Source organism: Myotis nattereri (genome assembly GCF_964212035.1).
Source record: "Myotis nattereri genome assembly, chromosome: 17".
Classification (NCBI taxonomy): Eukaryota; Metazoa; Chordata; class Mammalia; order Chiroptera; family Vespertilionidae; genus Myotis; species Myotis nattereri.
In genome coordinates, this window is record NC_138092.1 from 48,997,035 (window position 1) to 49,018,620 (window position 21,586).

General features: G+C 42.5%; 1 protein-coding gene across 1 annotated transcript in view; it reads right to left on the reverse strand.

The window, feature by feature from the left end:
- Positions 1 to 16,578: 16,578 nt before the first annotated feature.
- Positions 16,579 to 21,586, reverse strand: part of LOC308533472 (uncharacterized protein) — a gene marked incomplete at both ends in the record, with an annotated part of 18,816 nt that continues 13,808 nt past the window's right edge. The window contains one exon of the mRNA XM_081111516.1: positions 16,579 to 16,784. Within this exon, the coding sequence (XP_080967642.1) occupies positions 16,579 to 16,784 (206 nt within the window). The remainder of the gene's footprint in view (positions 16,785 to 21,586) is intronic.

Sequence of the window (21,586 nt, forward strand, 5' to 3'; positions counted from 1 at the left end):
TTACTCTGGGTCACAGTATGAAGCCTCTCTCTCCATGGTGTTGGGGTGTAGAAGCCACCGTGGCATATTCATTTTAATCATGCTTATTGCAACCCCTGCAGAAAGAAAATAAAAATGTGAGCACCATCTCTAAACCCAGAGACATCCTGGCTGTGTCAATTCCTTCCTCCCTTCCTTCCCTCCCTCCCTCCCTCCCTCCCTCCCTCCCTCCCTCCCTCCCTCCCTCCCTCCCTCCTTCCTTCCTTCCTTCCTTCCTTCCTTCCTTCCTTCCTTCCTTGAGAAAAAGGCAGAACTCTAAGGCCAGGCACTTAAAATCATGCATTATGAATTCATATATGTTTGAAGTGATTTGAAAATATAAGAAACATAATTTATCTCCTCTAGTCATATTTTATTATCCTATATAATAAAGAGGTAATATGCAAATTGACCCTCACATCTTCACAAGATGGCTGCCTATGACCAGGCTGGCAGGGGGTTTAGTGAGGGATGACCAAACGACTGAACAAGCAATCTGCCTGGGGCGACCAGGCCAGCAGGGCAGTTAGTGAGGGATGATCAAACAACTGAATAGCAGGCTGTGTGGGGTGACCATGTCGGTGGGGGGGCGGTTGGGGGAGATTAGGCTGGCAGGGGGGCATTTGGGGGTAACCAGGCCAGCAGGGGGGCAGTAAGGGGTGACTAGGCTGGTGAGTGGGCAGTAAGGGGTGACCAGGCAGGCAGGCAGGTGAGCAATTAGGAGACAGTGGTTCAGGACAGTGAGAGGGATGTCTAACTGCCGGTTTAGGCCCGATCCCCGGGACATCCCCCAAAGGGTCCCAAATTGGAGAGGGTGCAGGCTGGACTGAGGGGACCTCCCCGCTCCCTCCCCCTGTGCACGAATTTCATGCACCAGGCCTCTAGTATTTCATAATTAATTAAAACATGAACCATAATTATTAAAAATTACGAGTTTAGATTTCAGATACATAGTAAAATATCTTAATCATAAGAGTAATCTTTATACTAATTGGCAGGCAAATGCAGCAGGTACATTTGTCATTAAATACAGAGCACAGATCATATCCATATGTAATTAGGCTGTAGTCTGACCTGGTCAGGTAGCCAGTATGTCCCTCGTATGGCTTCCTGGGTCATGACTATTCTGGATCCCATATTTCCTTTTATGAGCAGAAGGGAAGAGAATTACTACCATACAGAAACTGAGGAAACAAAAGAACATTTACATCTAATGGATTTGCTTTTCAGTTTCCCTCCAGTCGAGGTTAACTATGTTCTTAACTGGAGAATTAACTTTCTGAGTTGTTATATAGGCATTTTTCTAGGTGGAACATTCCTTCATTTTTTTCAACCTGTATTCATGTGATATAGTTTCAGGGTCCTTTCTTGCCCTGGTTAGTTTTCTTGGAGGAAGACTCCTGTGGGTTGTAGCCCTTTAGCAGATGCACAGGTGCCCCCCATATCTGTAGGCACCTGTGGGTCCGTAGGCACCTGTGGGCCCGTGCACAGCAGGTGTCCTGCGGCAGCGCCTGCGGCTCCGGCTGGGCCTTCTCTGGAGCTCGCCGAGCCTCCTCCAGTAGCACCCACTGCTCTCAGACCTGAGTCTCACGGCTTGCTTCTGGGGAAAGCTAGCCTAAGTAACCCCTCTTCAAGTGCTCTCCTGGGTACTTTGTGTTTAAACATAGAATTTTTCCTTTCCTGGAATCTTAAGAGGCTGGCAGTTAAGATATAAAAGGTTTCTTGGGGGACTGTGTTAAGATTTAAAAAAAACTTGACCCTAAGGCAGAGGGAAATCCCTGAAGGGTTTCCGAAAAATAGATGGGCAAGATGAGATGTGCTTTGGGGGTGGGGGTGGGGGTGGGGCGCAAAAAGGCAGGACTTGAGGGGCACACCCACCCAGGCCCATGTTCCTGGGTGAAGGCAGGGCTGGTGGCTGAGTGTGATGATGGAGGCACATCCCCGCAACACGGGACGAGTGTGGTTTGAGGCACATGTATGGAGTGGAGCTGACAGAACACAGCTCTCCGGGTTTAGAACACGTGGAAGATAGGGGAGTAACTGGGTGGATGTTGGTGCCATTTTTCTGGAGAAAGTTTGGGGAGAGAAGCTTTTTGTTTTTGACATGTTTGTGAGCCTGAGGAAGCATTTGCTCTTTTAGAATGAATGTAAGTCAAACCTGTTTATTATTCTTATCTGTAACTTTCATTTTATTTGTTTGAAAGTGTCTTCCATTTTCTCTCCATATCATCTCACCTGCATCACTTTTAGATGAGCTGGATGTGAATTTTTTCTGATACTAAAAACTAGCTCATGATGTCCCCACTTGGACTAGTTTCCGTTTGTCTATCAGCTGTGCCTCTTCAGTCCCAGGAGAGACGGTACTGGGCCAGCGATGTGAAGCTTGACGATAAGACGTGTGAAACAGATAAAATAATCGCAGTGTGTGTGACTGCAAGAGAATGGTGTGTGCACAGCCACCCTGTGGAAGAAGAACTGGAGAGCCGAGGAGGAAACTTGTTTGGGAGAATTTGAAAACTGTGCCTCCTGCACTCAGTGCTCTGTGTACACACTCAGGGCCACTGCACGTTGATCAGCCTGCACGTCCGGGCAGCAGTCCAGGGACCAGGATGCTGGACAGCGCCCTCTCACCGCAGCGTCTGTGCAGCAGATTCGCTCTCAGATCTCCCCCGATTCCCTGCGGAACGGTCATCACCGCTTCTCTCTGAATGCAGGTAGCTAAGCAACCTGGGATGCAAGTTATCCACGTTACAACTGTGAGTTGCCTTCGTACTACTGAGGTCTGAGCTCATGTGAAAAATATATCTGAAAAGTTTTTGTGTAAACCAAAAAACCACATCTTTTCTTAAAATTCCCAAGGCTTCGAGTGCTGGGCAGGTCATTACTGGGCACATATCCCAGACCTAGACCATCAAATACCACTGAGCATCCTGAGCCCCGGGCAGCTCTTCAACAAGTCAGGATTTAGCTACTTATTCAGTTTTTTGGCAAGCGTTTCTAACATGTCAGCTGGACAGTTTCCATTCTGTGTTTTTGATCTCATAAAATCAGATTGCCCAGACCCGTGTCTTTGATCCCACAATTTCCTTTCTCATGTTTATAGCTGGTTCCTGGCCGGGTTGGTATCTGTTGCTGCTGATTTACCGGCGCGCTGGCTGGCCTCAGAAAGGACACGTGAAATTCGCGGAGCACTTGGCATGTCTCCACCGTTTCCCACAGACTCTGGGCACAAATAATCTGTCAGGAGCAGAATGTGAAGGAATATAAAGAGGAGTGGCTGTGGAGACAGTGAGCCAGGAGACATGATTAAGTGTGGGCATCAGGTGGGAGACCGAGGATGCCAAGGAGCCTGGAGCTGATCTGACGGCAGAGAGCGTGTCCCTGAGTACAGGAGCCACGCGGTGAAACCCGCGTCTCACAAAGCCCTCGATGTAGCCTGGATGAGCTAACATGGGAAAAAACAGGAAGCACAAGTCAACATGGTATGGACAGGCGAAAGGGAGATTTTAATGATTATTTTAAAAGATTTCTCTGCTTCAATAGAATATGATCGAAGGTAAAAATAATATTTTTCCCAATTTTTGAACAATTTGAAAGCATACAGATTTAAATGGTCTTGAGAAAATTTAAATAGTGAGTTTAAGGTTCTACTGATTTTCATCTTTCATTATCTATTCTAAATTTCTTTATGCCATGCCTTTGTCTGCCTCAGTGACACAGTTCCTACCTTAACTGAAAGATTTAGAAGTAATTTTAGGTTTCTGTAATTAAATACTTTTACTTGAAAGAGGAGTTTTAGATAACCCATAGTAATCATCTGTATACCCACCTACCCAGTTACCTACCTATCATCTCTCTATAAAATTGTTTAACATAATACTGGTACACACTGGATTTTGGAGATTAATACAAAACAAAAAAAGGTAAAATATTTTATTAATAATTGTATTGATTACACCTTGAAATATTTTGAAATATTGGGTTAAATAAAATGTTATTAAAATTATTTCATTCATTTCATTTTTATGTAGCTGCTGGAAAATCTAGAGCATGAATCTCACATCTTTTTACATGACCACAACTCTCTAAACAGTCAAGAGGTGCACAGATGAATATGTCTATGAAAATCTTATTTGCCAAATTTCCTTTGGCCTTGTTCACAGTAAAATGCCACATTTATTGGGGTCCCCATCCATCTTCCCACAATCCTATTCCAGAAACCTCATATTATTAGGTATAAGGACAGGTAGGCACTTGTGTGAACACCAAACAGAACACGCATAGAAGGAGAGGCAGCTGCTCCCACTTTCCGAAAGGACCCCCTGGCTCATTTCTAACGGGCGTGTGCTCGTTCCGTCATGCAGACCTGTCTCCGGTCAGTGTGTCCGAGGTCTGTGGCTGTCCTTGAGGGCGAGCCAGTCACTAAGGGCCATGGCCTTTCTCTACATTCAGGGAAGCTTGGGACGGTGCGCTGACCTCCTCATCTTGGTAAGAAAGATTCCGAGGCTCCAGAGGGGAGAATCTTCCTCTGTCTTTTATTTTTGGACCCCAAGTTTATTTCAGTTGCCTTCGCCCGATGAGAGATACATGTTGGGACAGTCTTTGCTGTCCTAGGTAGACCCGTTGCCACTCAGCCTCCACCTCTGCCCCTGACTGTGTGTGGCACCACAGGCTGCTGCTGTGGGAAGGCTGGGCTGACCTCATAGCATCACTCTTAAAAGGCGCGAATGGAAAACATTTGTTGAATACCTACTATGTGCCAGATACTGAGTACTATTTATACACATTTTCTTAATCCTATTTCAAGCTCATGAGAGTTTTTCTTAATATTCCTACTTATCGTAAAAAAACCCACCGAGACCCCAAACCCCTGAATACCAGAGAGATCCCCTAACGAGCAGTGATGGAGCCCAGATTTGAAATCAGCTGCTTTAAGCCCATTCATGATTTTTCATGTTATCATTTTGCTAGGAATGTACTCCTTTTTTCTTAGCTATTTATCATCAATCAATGTGTTAATAGACCTTTCTAAAATTTATTATTTGCATTGTTCCCCCTACGATAGTTAGAATTAAAAAATTAAATTTTCTCACCTAATACTGTTTTATAACTATTTTTTTTTTAAAAAAGACCCCATCACTTATAATTCACCCACACTTCATGAGTTATGGATCCCAGGATTGTCATTGAATTATCTGGAACAACTTCTGGTCATTTGTAAACTGTTACTTCTTTAAAAATAATGGTTTTAACTCATGCCAGGGACAGTTTTCAACACTTCCTACATACCCTATCCTTTAGTTATCTGCCAAACCCTATGGCGTAGGTGCTGTTATTATCTTCACGTTATAAAAGAGGAAGCGGAGGCAGTGGAGGTGACTGACTACTAAGCAGAAGAGCCAGAACCAGGCCCGGGCCACCTGCTTCCACTGCCCACCTGCTAAACATCTACGCTCTCCTGCGTCTTCCTAATTGCCTGGCTACTTGCTCTTTCTAGTTCTGTCTACAAAATAGATCAATTTATGCCAGTTTCCATTTCTCAAGAAGGATAATAGGACGAATCAGAGAAACACTGTGGTTAAGTTTTGAAACAGAAACAAATATTTAAAGTATCTTTAGGATTTTGCTTCTTCTATATCTGTATTACGTGACTGGTATATATACTTTATAGTAGGTCTTCAATAAGAATGCAAATTCAATTCAAATTTAGTTAGTCTTGACTTGAACTAATGGTGGAGCTGTGGTAACAACATTGCCTGTGGTTGGTGATTGCCTGTTTCCCAGAGTCCATGATCTTTCAAATACAAAGGTGGGACAGAGTGGCGGTGGAAGGACAGACTCCTCAGGAGCAGTCTCTGCCACGCTCGAACGCACCAGTGACAACGATGTGGCCAGGTCTCATCTGAATTTCCAAGGTGTTTGGGTCTTAAAGTTGAACAGGATGAAATGAAAAGAAAATGGTGGGATATTCTGCATGCAAACAGGATATGGAGGCTTTCCAAGGCGAATCAGCTAAGCTCTGTTTAAAGACATCTCCCATCATGTATTTGCAAAGATATCTTACACAGCATTTGTTCAGTTCTTCTATCCCCTCCAACTCCTTTGACATAGTTGACGTTCAAAATGTGCATCAGATCAGCTGTCTCTCTGCGTAGCGATTAGCCCTCGTCTTCAGAAAATGCAGCTCAAAGTTTCGTAGAGGCTTTCAATGGCATTAAGAACTTTGTTTTTCATACGTAAATTGCACAGAAAATGGTCTTTAATTTTTCTGATCTAATGCTGGAAATAATTTCCTGTGTATTCTTCCCCATCATTCTGAGAATATGTGGAAAATGGTGTGTAACTTAATAGATGGAAGGATTTAATGTTGGGTCTATTTCCTTTTTGTGCTTTGAAATGTCTTACCATTATAGCCATTTCTGATTTTGAAGCATGATAAAATTTTAATTCAAATAAAACAGTAATCGCATTTGACTTTTCTTTCCATTGGGAGTGTGTAAAGGGAAGGCAGCTTACAGCAGATACTGTCCTGGAGTTTGGTTCCTGACCTCAGCTTTGTAACATGTGTACTGACTCTTCCCGTTCCTGGGATCCAGGTTCCTTTTCCCGGTTCTCCCTCTGTTCAGGTTCAGTCACCGCTAAACACATCTGGGCATGCACACACCACCAGGTAGAGAGGTGTTATCTCTCCATTCTCTTTAGAGGAGCTGCCATTCAAACCCTAGGCCACTTTACCCATTTAAAATCATCTTGCTTATTCCCCTTGCTTCTCTTCTCTCCCACTATGTTAAATTCCATGAGATCAGGAATCTTATCCTGTACGTTAATCCTTATATTTCTGGCTTCTAGAATCCGCCCTGGCATATAGTAGTTAATGCTCAGTGAACACCTGAGTGGATGAATGGTTGAGTAGTCACAACACACCTTATCGTTTAGTGGCTGCAGGAATCAGCTTTGCACTGGGGTGGGATCTGTGCAAAGGTTTTAAACAGCTTTCACCAGAAGAGGCGATAGAAGAAAAATGGTTTAAAAAACCTACATTTATTATTTGAATGAGGAGCTGACAAGGGTGTTCTGGAAGAAATAAAAACTCACAGAACAGTGCAAAGAGCAAAAGGGATACTCAACATCTGTCATGTTCGGTGCCAGTACCTCTAAGAACTGAAGGTGAAGTGAAACGAGACTAATTGCCTGAAGGAGTTGCTTTGTTTGACTGTGATCATTATTTGCAGTCACCTCTGCCCTGAATCTATCTTCCAAGATTTTAGGAAGAGAAAGACAGTTACTTGGACACAAATGCATTTTCTTCCTTTCTTACCGCACAGCTTCGCTGCTTTTGGTTTGATGAACTGCCCACACTACCTGGCTGGCTGCAAGGGAAAGTTATGTTTTTACATTTATATTAAACAAAAACCTGGTGCTTTAAAAGTAAATCATCCCACCTGAAGGTATTGGCTCGTTTCCATTTGTTTGCTGTCAGGTGTGAGATAGAGGTCACACGCAGAACAGTCTGAGGGTACAGTTTACACTGCGAGGTGGCAGTGAGGCCGGTAATCATAACCATAACAAGCAGGGAGCTGCCAGGGGCCTGAGGCACCGTTGCCATTGCCAGAGCCCTTTGGTTGTAGAAGACACTGAAATATGGTCTCTTTCCATCACCTACAAGGATTTCAAAGATGCCCTTTGACCTGTGTTTTGGCCCTATACAATAAATGTAGAAAAATGCCCAGCACATCTTTAAGACCCCGTTTTAGGCACACGGAACTGTGCTGGGTAATAACTGCTGTCTTAGAGCTTTTAGGTTGGGGGCTGGGTGAGAAGGAGGAAGGGATTAAGCACAGAAAAAAAAGTAGGACTCAAGGCCATAGATAACAGTATGGTGACTGACAGAGTGAAGGGGATGGGGGGGGGGGCGCGGGAGGGGAGGTAGGAGAGGGTAAAGGGGGGGATGGCTGGCGATGGAAGGTGACCTGACTTGGGGCGGTAACATACAATACAGTATACACATGATAATTGTACACCTGAAACGTGTATAATTGTATTAACCAATGTTACCCCAATAAATTCAGTGAACTTTGGTGCAGGGCCTGAAATAATGGAGTTTCGTGTAAGACTCCCTCCACGTTCTGCGTGGAGTAGGGTTCGATATCTGAAAGAGGAGCCGCACAACAAATGAGAGAAAAAGACACGAGATAATTTTGCAATATTGGGGGACCAGGCGGCAAGTCCCGAAGGACTTCCTCCATGCTCAGGCCTCACCAAGCTTTTATTGATCTGGGATGCACCCATAGCATAGCCCTTAGGCAGGTGACCCCCTAGTAACAAGCAGACTAGCCCATCAGCAAGGATTTACATAATAATAAATGGGGGAGTAGTTTCAGCTACCACTGTCTGGACAAACAGAGGTGGCGCTCCGACCTTTGCTAGGGCTTCAAAGGCACCCAGCCTTCGGGGGGCGGGAGGGTGGGGGGGGGGTTCTCTGTCTATGCTTATCAGATAGTGAAGGCAATAAACAGTTTCCCACAATGGAGGACTCAGCATAATTTTTGGTGGCAATGTTTCTTCGTGACAGGCCTTCCCTGGAGAAGAAATACAAACTGTGATAGCATTAGGTTGGTCGTGGCCCGCCAGACGCTCGCCGCCTTTCTCCTTGGAGCTGCTGTCTCCCAGGGCCTGGTCTCGCTGGACACGGAAGCTCAGGATGAACTTTTTCTGGCCTCTTTCCAAGTGACTGCGATAATAAATAACCAACTGCGTGACTTTTTAACTTCCTTTGATTTTTCTGGACCTAAATGTTCTCATTTGTAGAGCATTGCCACTGAAGGCGCAATCCAAAACCTTCCCCACCTCTGAAATGTGGAGACAAAGTCATGACTATGCTCTCCCCGTGATGCGCTCTTTCCAACAGGCTATTAGTAATGTTGATATATGTACCTAGATTTTTGTCATGTTTCATTCAGAAAGAAGAGGGTTAACTGTTTTTTGATAACTTTGATGAGCAGTCTTCACTAAATTAAAGAAGGCATTCAGGATCAAGGCAGTATGAATGTCGCGAGGATTCTATCTGGAACTCGAGCTGTCATTTCTGTATGGCAATGGCCGTGGGGGTGGGCACCCATGTGGGGGACGTATTAGCTGATTGTATCAACTGAGCATGTGAGAGGATCCCTTGGAAAGAACTGGCACTGAGGAGGAGCATCAGGAAAATAAACTTTTCCTGGAAACCAAACTTTCGGCATCAGAGAGAGAGATTGTTCTGAAGGCAATTTGCAAATATCCATTGAAACCATTCCCGATCCAGGGACGGACGTCTGTGTGTTAAGAATAAAAAGCACTGCAGTGAAAATGCCTGGTTTCACTAAAATATCTAAACTGTTGTGGCATCGGCCCCCCCAACTTGCCACCACCAACAAGTACAACCAAGAGAGGCCTCCCTCCCTCCCGGTGCTGCCACAGCTCTAGACTTAGAAGCTTCAGGGCAAGAATGGCAGAACAGGGTCAGCACCAGGGGAATGGATTTCCTCATGCGAATGTGGACAATGTCTCCTGGGAGCCCCTCAAATACTCGAGGGTGGCGGGGGGGGGGGCCTTTGGGAGGGGCTGAGGGTCAGCCTTGGCGTGTGTCTCAGAGCCAGTGAAATGTCGGTTCCTACACTGACTCAGACTTCATGGGAACGTTCAGAAACTCAGGCTCCTAATGTGCACACGAAGCCCACTGGCCAAAACCCCGAGCCGTGAATTTAACGCAACCGGGCACGTTTGTTCAAAGCTAAGCAACAGACATTCAGGTGTTTGCGGAAGATTTTTACATTTGTTTCCATCATTTAAATGGGAAGTTCTCAGCCAGTGGACATGGATGCTCAGTCCTTTTAGCGACAATTGCGGGAACAGTTGCCTAGTATAGCGTGGCATCTAAAATATATGATCACTGATGAATATACATCAGGACAGATGGCACACGTGGCTGTCCTGAGCAGCACATGGCGAGAGCGTGGCCGAGCCCAGCACACTGGCCCTCGTGTCTACACCCACTTTAAGGTGCTTAGTCTTCTTTAACTATGACTTTTTTCATTTGTATTGTTTATTGTTCAGTCCAATGGGCTCTGTTCAGGGCCATCTGTCCTGATGTATATTTCATCAGTGATCATCCAATCACTTGGCGGGGACAGTAGGATGTCAAGGCTGAACATGCTCCCTCTCTGGTCCTGATAGAAAGAGCTTGCTGAGTCTGGTCTCAAAAATGATGATTTTCCAGGGGAAGGTTAGAAAAAGCAGCATGTCCAGGGGCTTGGAGATGTGAGCGGACACGAGGTTAGCACAGAGTTCGACGTTCAGGAGCAGCAAGGAGCTCTCGGGGGGCAGAGCGAATGCTTCACCAAGGAATCAGAGGCAGAGAGACAGGAAGGCAGTTTGACCCAGAACCGTAGGCGGTTTTCAATGTTGCTGATGCTCTTTCAACTCCCTAGGGGGACACAGCTCACTCCTGGGACTGTTTCTGCCACTCCGTGTGAGTATATTTCCAAAGGGGAGCTTTCTGCTCACAAAAAGAGAACAAGAGTTGTATTCCCTCATCTCCGGACCCCATTAAGTTTGGGATTATGCATTTATGGAATGCCATGCAGTAGGTATGGAAGATAGGCCTGGACTGCCTGCTAATATTGGAGGGTTTCCGAAGAAGGAACATCCATGTCAGATCAAAGTCTAACCCAGTGTACAGGAAGCATTTCTGGCCCCTTAAATTGGTCTAGTTTGGGTAAAGCCATCCTTGCAATTTAAAAGTGAGCCAGCTCAGCTCATCAGATTTTGGATCCTTGATCTTGCCTGTCTGTCACCTCTTGACACCTCAGAGAAGCGACCAACACAGTGACATAGGTCCAGAGAGGCGCGCTGCAGCAAACGGTGCCTGAGCCCAGAAGAGCGGCCCCACAGCCAGGTAGAACGCCAGCATCGACGGGAGGCTTCTAAAAACCTGCACTCCTGGGCTCGTCCCCAGACCTGGTTCAGAATTTGGAGGCATAGATTCCCGAAATCTTTAGATTTTTAAAATCCTTTCCCCCACCCCGATTATTCCTCCTAATCAACCATTTTGATACAATATTTGTTTCCCAAGACAGTGTTTCAGGATCGCACCGTTGACAATTGTGTCTTTCTCACACAACATTAGACTTTTGCTATGTGCGTGCTCAGAGCATGACTAATGGATGGTCTAACAAAAGAGGAGTTTATTTGATAACCAATATCAAAGCCACTGGAAGTTTAATTAATGACTGATATACACTAGGGAGTGATATGTTTGTTTGTTTTAATATATTTCATTGATTTTTTACAGAGAGGAAGGGAGAAGGATAGAGAGTTAGAAACATCAAGGAGAGAGAAACATTGATCAGCTGCCTCCTGCACACCTCACACTGGGGATGTGCCCGCCACCAAGGTACATGCCCTTGACTGGAATTGAACCTGGGACCTTTCAGTCCGCAGGCCGACGCTCTATCCCAAACCGGTTAGGGCGGGAGTGATATGTTTTAAGATTATCAATAACATGACAAAGTTGCACAGGTGGATCAGTGAGAAAGCCATGCCTACTTCAAGTCACTGAATTGGAATAAATTTGGACATCATTCTAAGCTTGTATGGATGCAAGATTTCTTCTACAAATTTCCTAACTGATGTCTTTTCAATGAAAATCTGAATTATTTTAGGAAAACTCATTGCTACTTGTAAAAGACCCTGATACTCAGATAATGATAGGAATATCTTTCTTATGCCAAGCCAAAACAGGCCCCTGCATTTTCCACGCGGTGATTATGTATAGATCCTTAAAACAATCTTGAAGGAAATCATGTATTCTTCTATTCTCCTTAGTCTTCTTTTGTGATCTAAAATGCCTAGCTTTTCCAAATAAACCCCAAAGAGCATGGTTTTCAAATTTCTTATCACTTGGTACATGCCCCTTTGAACATCTTTTAGATCAATAGTCCCCAAAGCGTGCCCTTTGTAATGCTAGTTCTGAGAGTTGCATCTTTAAAAAGGGGCTCCGGGGCGTAATCATCTGAGCCAAGCTGAAACCTTACCTTCTGAGCTTCACAACACACAGTAGCATTTGCATCTTCTGATGGAACCCGAGTTTGAGAAAACTATCTTTAAAACGGCCTGTTTCCTCTGGCATTTTTCAAACTTATTTGATCACAGTAGTCTTATTTTTTTTGTATTATTAATATTCCATTGCACACATTCTGGGTACTGTTGTGTGTTGCTGAATCCCTCTTTAAATGTCAGGCATAGAGAAAAGAAAGTGACATTCCAAATGTCACCTTATCCACGCTGAGTTCAGACTTTCTCTTTCAAAAATGAGAACACTGTTCTTCTTTTGAAATGTTCTTCTTAATGTAGGCCTGACCACATCAGCATGTTTGGTATTTGCGTTATCCTACTGACTCAGCGAAATTCTCCTCAGCTAATATCATTAAGGCTTTTCCCATAAAATGCTGTCAAATTAGGTCATGCTCAGCCTCCCCAGGCTTGATAAAAAAAAAAAAATGTGAGAAACAATTCCACATATTCAGCCCTTTGGCCTTCACTGTTCTTTGGTATTCCTGACACTGGATCCAGAACTACTAGAAGGAATTAACGTTTTGTCTGGCTTTACTACTCCTTTATGTTTAGTGTCTGTGTGATATAAGCTGATGGTGAAGACAGAAGTTTTCATTTCTACTTTTTGCATTCAATTAGTGATATATGTTGGTTTAAAAAGAGATGACAGGTACTATGTTTGTTGAAATTCTAAGTGTGCATGTGTGCTAGCGAGTGTTTTGAATCCGTCTTGTGTGAGATACATGACTTGATCCCTGGGCCTTAAAGTTCTGGATGAATGTGACCTCCAACTATATTACTTAAGGTAAAAATTCCCGTATAAGGTCACTGCTGACCACTCACTACACTGTGGAAAGATACCGATGACCCACTCCTAAGAGAAATAATATCCTCCTCATTGTCAAATGCAGGAGTTATCTTTCCACGTTCCTCAGTCGTGTTATTGATGAGTGAATATGGTGAGGAAAAAAGGTGATGAAAGATGTTGTTGTTTAAGTTAAAGAAAAATTCATTGAACGTCCCTGCACAGGAGTAAATGATAGGCTTTCGAGCTGAGAAAGAGCCTGTCTATTTATCAGCCTGAACTGCAACCCGTGTGGAAGATGGAAAGCCCTTGAGGACTTGGTGGAGTAGAAGCCATCTTCTCACACAGTCATTTCTTATGATTTTTTATTAATTCTGCCCCCTACCTCTACTAAAGATCCTTCTCTTAGAAGGAGTAGAATTTTATAAAACTGAGTATTAACTCTAATAATCCATATTTATCAGCTGCTTTTAAATATTGTTTCCTGAATACAGATCAGGATTGGAATCTCCATTATTGGAACAAATGACAGCCATGCTGCAGACATGGCAAAGTTTTAGAGAAGGAATTCTGACCATGTTCTTGGCAATTTTTCATGAGATGATTCCCTGACGTGGGTAATTCAGAGGTAGAAGAGAAGAAAAAGAGCAGTTGACAGCCCGAGGTGTAAGGGATGTGTTTGGTACCTCAGCCTGTACAGCTAATCAGTGACATGTCTTTAGGTGGTACTGGACCCAGTGTCCTCCTCCTAGAGCTCCTGATGAATTTCATACTGAAGAATAAATACATACAGGACAAAGTATACAGGTTGAGATTAATTAGTCAGAATATGATTCAGCATCACTGCAGCTTTAAAGTAGGTCAAATTCATTGGTTTCGATGAAAACAGATAATAGTAATTAAAATTATTCCAAGTGATTTTGGTCCCAACATGTATATGGTAGAGTAGATGTTGCAACCAGTAGGTGCATTGGCATGATTTTGAAGATGCATAAGTGATTACTCAGACACTGACTCATAAAGGAGTTGTATCACGTAGTGATGATGACTTTTCATTAGTTGAAAGGTAAACTTGAACAAGATAAAATGTAATCATGGAAACTCTCTCTCTGACTATTAGCAAAGAGGATCACAAAATAATACCCAGTACAAATCTCAAATGGAATGGTTTACCTTTTAAAAACTGAAAGCATATTGCATTATTGGTTATCCATATACAAAATAACACAGAGAGCAAAATTTAAAAAAGATAGTTTCTTGGCAGAGCACATGTGATAGTGTTATAAAAAGGAGTGGCCGAGATCTTTTCTGTTATTATAACTGAAAAACACAGGTTTGGGTGCCTGTACCAATGCTAAGGAAAGAGGTTTATTCAGGTGTCATGTGACCTGGGAGAATGGTAGACTTCTGTCTCAAAGACCATATCCCCTTCCTGCTCAAGCCCATCTTTCTTATAGGGACAGGGAGGAGAGGGGCTGTTTTCTATCCAATTATCTTGCTGACTTTTGGAGCATTCAGGTCCTGTCCATTCATCTTTCTGTCTCTTGGCGTGCTCAGTGTAAGAGTCACCCCCTGTGCCATCTTGGTGCTCTGACTATCTACAGTACATTATCATTATACTAGGACCTTCCTTAAACTGGAGAGAGCTCTCTTTTTTATCCTTGAATAAATTTAACATGTAACATTGTGTAAGTTTAAGGTGTACATTATGTTTTACAATATGATTGTCGATGTTGCAATCTATAATAATCTATAATAATAAAAGCATAATATACTAATTAGACTGAATGTTCTTCTGGATGAAGCTGGGCTGAAAGGGAAGCCTTATTATTATAGATAGTACCACAGTATTATTTCCTATATTAATTATACTATGTATTAGATTTCTATGGCTTATTTACTAGTTAAAATTTTGTACCCTTAACACCTCACCCGCCCCTCATCCCCTGGTAACCACAATTTTACTTTCTGTTTTTTAAAGGTTTAACTTCTATAGATTCTGCATCTAAGTGAGATCATACAGTACTTCTCTTTCTCTTTCTGACTTATCTCATGTAGCATAATGTGCTCAAGGTCCATCTATGTGGTTGCAAATGGGAGGATATTCTCCTTTCTCAAAACTAAATAATATTCCATTGTGTATATGTACCACATCTTTTCTATCCAGTCATCCACTGAGGGGCATTTGGGTTGTTTTCATATCTTGGTTGTTGAGGATAATGCTGCAATAAACACAGGAGGATGTGGTGAAAAGGAAACCCTTATACAGTGTTAGTTATGGAGGGTTCTCTCTTTTGCACGTCCAGCACGGCTAGGGAGTGGTCTGGTTCTTTGAGTAGGGGCGGCTGGGGATTGAGAAAATGAAAGAAAGAGACAGACACAGAGATGGAGGAAGAAAGCTGAGGACGGGTGGGACTACTGCCCTCTTTGATGGAGAGACAGAGACCCAGCACCGATACAGCGGGTTTATTTTATATCCCAAATACCAGAAAGTTTCACTAAAGGTCAAGACAAAGGAGATTATGTGCATTCTTGTAATGTCAGTTCTGGGTGGGCCCGAGTTGTATTCATTCCTGGTGCTTGGCTGGATTTACATAATAAAATCCACTTGCAGGCACCTGAGCAGAAATGAAGGTCAAGCTGAGAACACTTCTGCCTTTTGGCAAAATGTGTTTCCAGGACATGGCTTTGCCTACCGCCCTGGATTCAGCTGACAATTTATTTAAAAAATGCCCATGTGCCTTCCCAGGTGCTCTCTACAGTTGGTGGAATGCAAAACTATCCTACTACTGATGGAAAGTAATATGGGAGGTCCTCAAAAATTAAAACAGATCTACCATATGACCAGCAATTTCATTTCTGGGTATATATATATATGCAAAGGAAATTAAAACAGGATTTTAACAAAATAGTTCTACTCCTATGATTATTGCAGCATTATTCACAATATCCAAGATACGAAAAAAACCCAAATGCCCATCAATGGAGATAGTTCTTGAATCAGAGGTAGATGGGTTGTTAAGATAGTTGTTTCATAAATGCTACTGTTCAATGAAAACAGAGAATTTGAAGATCATAGAGACTGGTTTGTGAAAAACAGAAACTTTAAAACACTTCTAGGAGAAAGAGCCTGTCTTCTTTGTTTATTTGTTTTCCAGACTTTTCTGTTCTTGACATACATATGTCCAAATTTGAGTCAATTTTATTTATGACCTTTTACAAAAGGGAATTTTCTTATATAAAATGGCAGAAAAATATTTGGGAATAAAATGTACAAATTTTAGAGAATGAGTTTTTAAAAATTAATTCTGCTATAGATATTTCAATAAAATAAATGAGTATGCTAATACAAATATATGAACATTTATCAATACACACTGTTTTGACTCAGCAGTATCTCTAGTAACTTCTAGTCTATTCAGCTAAGCATTTTTGTGGACAGCTATTTTTTAATGATTTTGTGGTTTTTCAAGATTTGTAGCAGAGACTCTGTAACTATTTACTGTGCCTCTAAGACTAGGCACAGAGCATAGGAACTAATAGAATGCCTCCTTACATTGCTATTCTCCATTAATTTGTGTTATTACATTGGGAAGTAGTAAATGGCATTTCTTTTACTCTTTAAAACTGATTCCTACACCCCTAATAATTCTTCTTGGTTTTCTTCATATTTGATTAGAATCAATTTTATCTTCTTCCATCTTTGGAAGAGAAGCAGAACGAACACAATTTAGAAAATCATAGCCTTGAGAATAGCTCTCACACGATTTTTGCTTGAGAACAGATGTTGTGGACCCATACAAACCAGTTCTTTTCATTAGTCCTCCGCCTTTGTTCATCCCATCAGTTATGAGCTCTTTACCAGGCACTCCTAGGTGCCAGGCGTGCAGTCAGCGTGAGGTTCTTCACCTGATGGGTGAGTGCAGGACCACAGCAGATGTGTGCTCTCCAAACAGGGCCCCGGTGTTGTGTGGAATGGAAACTGATAATGTGGCCGGAAGCAAGAGGTGAAGCCACTGTATCCAGGCAGGTATCTGACGGGCATGGAGCTCATGCCTGGAAGTGTGGTCTTTCCCTAAACTTCAGTCATCACATTTTCTAGTTTCCAGGCCATCATACACAGTTTCTTATTCCTGAAGTAACCATTCTTTCTCTTTTCCCAAATTACTCCATATCATGCTTAAGATCGCAACTTGAGTTTCATCATTTCAAGGAGACTTCTAGTCTAGCCCAGAATAAATTAAGTCCTTTGATATTAATTTATTGGGACTGACCCTTTATTTTTATAATATTAAATGGGGCTGGCTCTTTACTTTTGTTTTCTTTTCACATGTATTCCAGTGATCCCATTTCCAAATATTTGGCAGGCGTCTATTTTTCTCGCTTCATTCTTCTTTCTACAAAGACTGTATTATCCAGCGTAGGCTAAGTTACGCCACAGGAACGACTCTGAAACGTCGGGTACTTGCTGCAGCGATGGCCTGTTTTTAGCTCATGCTTTGTTTTCAGAGCAGGTCTGCAGTGGGTTCAGCCTTGCACTGTTGTCAGAGTTGGGGCGATTGAGGGGTCTCCCCGTAGGTTGCAGATGCACCTCCTAGACCAAGGTGCCCTTTGTTTCGTTTTTGTTTGTTTGTTTGTTTAGCTTAGTTTTGTTTTGTTTACTTGGTCTGGGGGAAGAAATGGGAGAATCACTCAAGGGCTTCTCACTGTCCGTTGGCTAGATTACTCCCACAGTCCTGCGCCAGTGGAATGGGCCTGGGAAATGTGAGGTTGCTCATGCCCCGAAGGGAGAATAGCCTGACATTTATGAATGAATGTATCACCGTTGAATAGAAAACCTTAGAAGAAACAATGGTGAAGAGGGAATGATGTCCCAAATTAGAGCTACAGCTGAGAAAGAGCTTTTAGCTCTTCTAATTAGCTTAGGTCCAAGTGTACCAAACATGCTATAAGAATTTGCCTCGGGACTGCTAATTCATTTCCAGTGCTTATGGAGTAATTTTGGAGGTGAAGAGGTTGAGGAAAATTGAGAGGGACAGGCTTAATCCCCTTTTTTTCCCCTTTACAGGGAAACAGAGAGTCTAAACTGTAACTGGTGGAGTGTTGATGGAGGTTTATGGAAAGTTTCAGAAAGTGTGGCTCACAACCCGATGCTTGTTCTCAGACTGTCAGTGCTCCATGCAATAGAACAGAAATAGAGACCAAGCATTTAGAAACCTTCTAGACAGTTTTCAGAGAAATTTACATCTATTGGATCTAATAATAATTTAAAAATAGTTTTTAAAAATAAAAATAATTAAAAATGCATTGCATTTTGTGTGTTTTTATCTTATTTTATTTTTTTCTAGTGAATAATTTATATTGTATTTTATGAAAATTTCAGTCCATGAAGTGTTGGAAATTTAAGAAGAACCAGCCTGGTTCCTTCCTACAGGTGGTTTGTGAAGCACTGATTTGAGTGCTGACCAAAGGCAATGAAGGAGTGTGACCACCAGAAATGAGTGTGTGTTGATATGCTAAGATAACAACCATTATTAGACTACATATATTTTCCTTTTTATTGACTGACTAATCAAATAATATCAGAGAAATGTACCAGCACCACCATCACCACCACTACCATCACCATCACCACCACCATCACCATCATCACCACCATCACCATCACAATCACCTTTTTGGAAAAGATGTTGAAATATGGGCTAGGGACTGGCTTTGTTAATTAGGTTTCAGTTAAAGGATCACATATAAGGAATTGGTTTGTGTGTCAGTGTCAATCTCTCCAGTCCCCCTCCCTCCTACACATACTGTTCCTGGACCCTCTATGTCACCTTTGGTGGCCCTGTTCCAGGACCTCCCTGCATCTGTAATTCCTGGCTTTTCAGTGGTACCTTTGTACTAGGTCTGAGATGTGGAGATTGGGAAAATCAAATAACATAATTTTTAACAACATAAAGGAAAAGGTGGGAGACTTATGTACAGCTCATGTAATACAGCAGATGTATTTCTTGTTTTTTTAAAACATTTTTATTGATTTCAGAGAGGAAGAGAGAGAGATAGAAACATCAATGATGAGAGAGAATCATTGATCGGCTGCCTCCTGCATGCCACCTATTGGGGATCAAGCCCGCAACCTAGGCATGTGCCCTTGACTGGAATCGAACCTGGGACCCTTCAGTCCGCAAGCCGACACTCTATCCATTGAGCCAAACCAGCTAGGGCAGAAGCAGATGTATTTCAATTGACAAAGTTAATTGTGAAATTTGTCTATGGAAATGTAAGTAATCTTAGATTGTATTATTAGGAGATTGTATTATTGGCCTATCTATTGCTTTATATTCCACTTTTCTACCAAACTGGCTTGAGTCAGTTTCCTATCTATATATCTTTAAAAGTGATAAACACTGTTGAAGTAGGTTCACAGTGCATTTTATTAGATACTGTGGTATTATAAGAAAATAGAGGCCCGGTGCATGAAATTCGTGTGCAGGTACGGTCCCTAGGCCTGGCCTACTATCAGGACCAGCTTCCCCAGCTGCCCGCAGCCAGCCCCGACCCCACCGCCACCCACCCCTGGTTCCTTGTTCGCCGGTAGGTGATCGGTGCCTGATGGCTGGGGGAAAGGAACAAGGGGTCAGCTGTTCCTGCCCACTTGCTGGCCCAGCCCCTGCCAATGGTGGTCATCAGGCGATCAAAGCCTGCCGGCCAGGGAAAGGGACCAAGAGGTGGTCAGTGTGCCTCATAGTGACTGGTCCAGCAATTGTTCTGCTGTTAGGGTCAATTTGCATATTACCCTTTTATTATATAGGATAGAGGCCTGGTACACAGGTGGGGGCTGGCTGGCCTTCCATGAGGGGGGCACAGGGTCGGGGTGGGGGGTCCCCACTGGGGGCAGGGCCGGCCTGGGCTAGGGGCCGCTGGGGGTTTGCAGGCCGGCCCTGCCCCCGGCTTTGTCAGGAAGGATGTCCAGAATGATGTCCGGAAGACTTCTGGTCTATCTGGTCTAATTAGCATATTACCCTTTTATTAGTATAAATAGGTCTGAGCCCTAACCGGTTTGGCTCAGTGGATAGAGCGTCGGCCTGCAGACTCAAGGGTCCCAGGTTTGATTCTGGTCAAGGGCATGTACCTTGGTTGCAGGCACATCCTCAGCTAGGGGGTGTGCAGGAGGCAGCTGATCGATGTTTCTCTCTCATCAATGTTTCTAACTGTCTATCCCTCTCCTTTCCTCTCTGTAAAAAATCAATAAAATATATTTTAAAAAAATAAATAGGGCTGAAATTTGTTTCTGAGGTAAGATGAAAGTAAAGCTTTTTTTTTAAAAAAAACAAAACTTTTCCCTGGAAGTCGTACTTTCTGTGTTCTCATAGAAAGATGTTGTGTGATACAGTGGTCAGTGTCCACCAAGTAATATGTGAAATAAATCCAGTGTTGACTTTGTATATCATTTTCTTGCTGTAGCAACTTGGTCATCTGGCTTGATCCAAATGGAATGAAGCGCATCTAAAAGTAGGTTGTTGGTTTTAGATTGCAGAAGGATTATCTGGGAGATTCTGACTCAGCGGATCACAAGTGGGTTCAGGAGTCTGTGTTATTAGAAAGCACCTCAGTTGATTTTGATGCCCATGCTCCAGAGATCACAGTTTGAGAAACATTGACCTAGCGGAGTAGGTGGCAGTTTTCCATGTAGGTGATTCATCACAGTTGAGCCTTAGATAAGAATGGCTGGTGTATGTAATCCAGGGACTAGATTATGGAAATGAAATCTTGCTAATTCAAGACACAGTCATTAAAATTTGACCTGAATAATTCCTGCTAAGTGCACTTCAAAATAAAAACAAATAGTTCTGCCATCCAATGATTTCCCTTGGCTTTTTCAATCAATACATATTCTAAATATAGGATTCTTATGATAGTAAGATTGCTTCCACAGAAAAATTCCCATGAAAAATTGATATGAGGATTGCCCAAGGAGTCTCATGGATAATGGAAGGATTATTTAAATTATTTTCTTATCTTAAAGGTCAAATTGACAAGTGCCTACTCTGTAAACATTTACAAATTAATATAGTAATTAGTTTTAAGTTTGGCTGATTTAGGATAGGGTTATCTTTTATTTATTCTGTAACATGGTTATATTGCACAAGGAGTGAATGGGCTAGTATCTTTTTAAAACTGTAGTTCAAAGTAATGTGTTTGATAATAGAAAAATAAGTCATGTGTTTTGAAGATTTTAGGTCTTTTAGCCAATCTGGCAGTACATGGCAAGGGGTAGGTACTAAATTTCTCAGGATCTGTGTTATTGATCCCCTGAGAGGATGTTCGAACTAATCTCAAAAGAAAATGTCAGTCACCTTTCTACAACCCAGGCAGTGGTAAGATCATAGAATAAGATGAAAAGAGTATGCATTGTGCAAAAGAAAAGCTTTTGAAAGAAATTCTGAAAAGTTATATAAAAAAGGATTCTTAGCTGGCATAATTTCTTTCAATTATATATATATATATATATATATATATATATATATATATATATATATATATATATATATATTATACTAGAGGCCCAGTGCACAAAAATTTGTGCACTTGGGGGGAAAGGGGGGGTCCCTCAGCCTGGCCTGGGCCCTCTCGCAGTCTGGGACCCCTCGGGAGATAACGCCCTGCTGGCTTAGG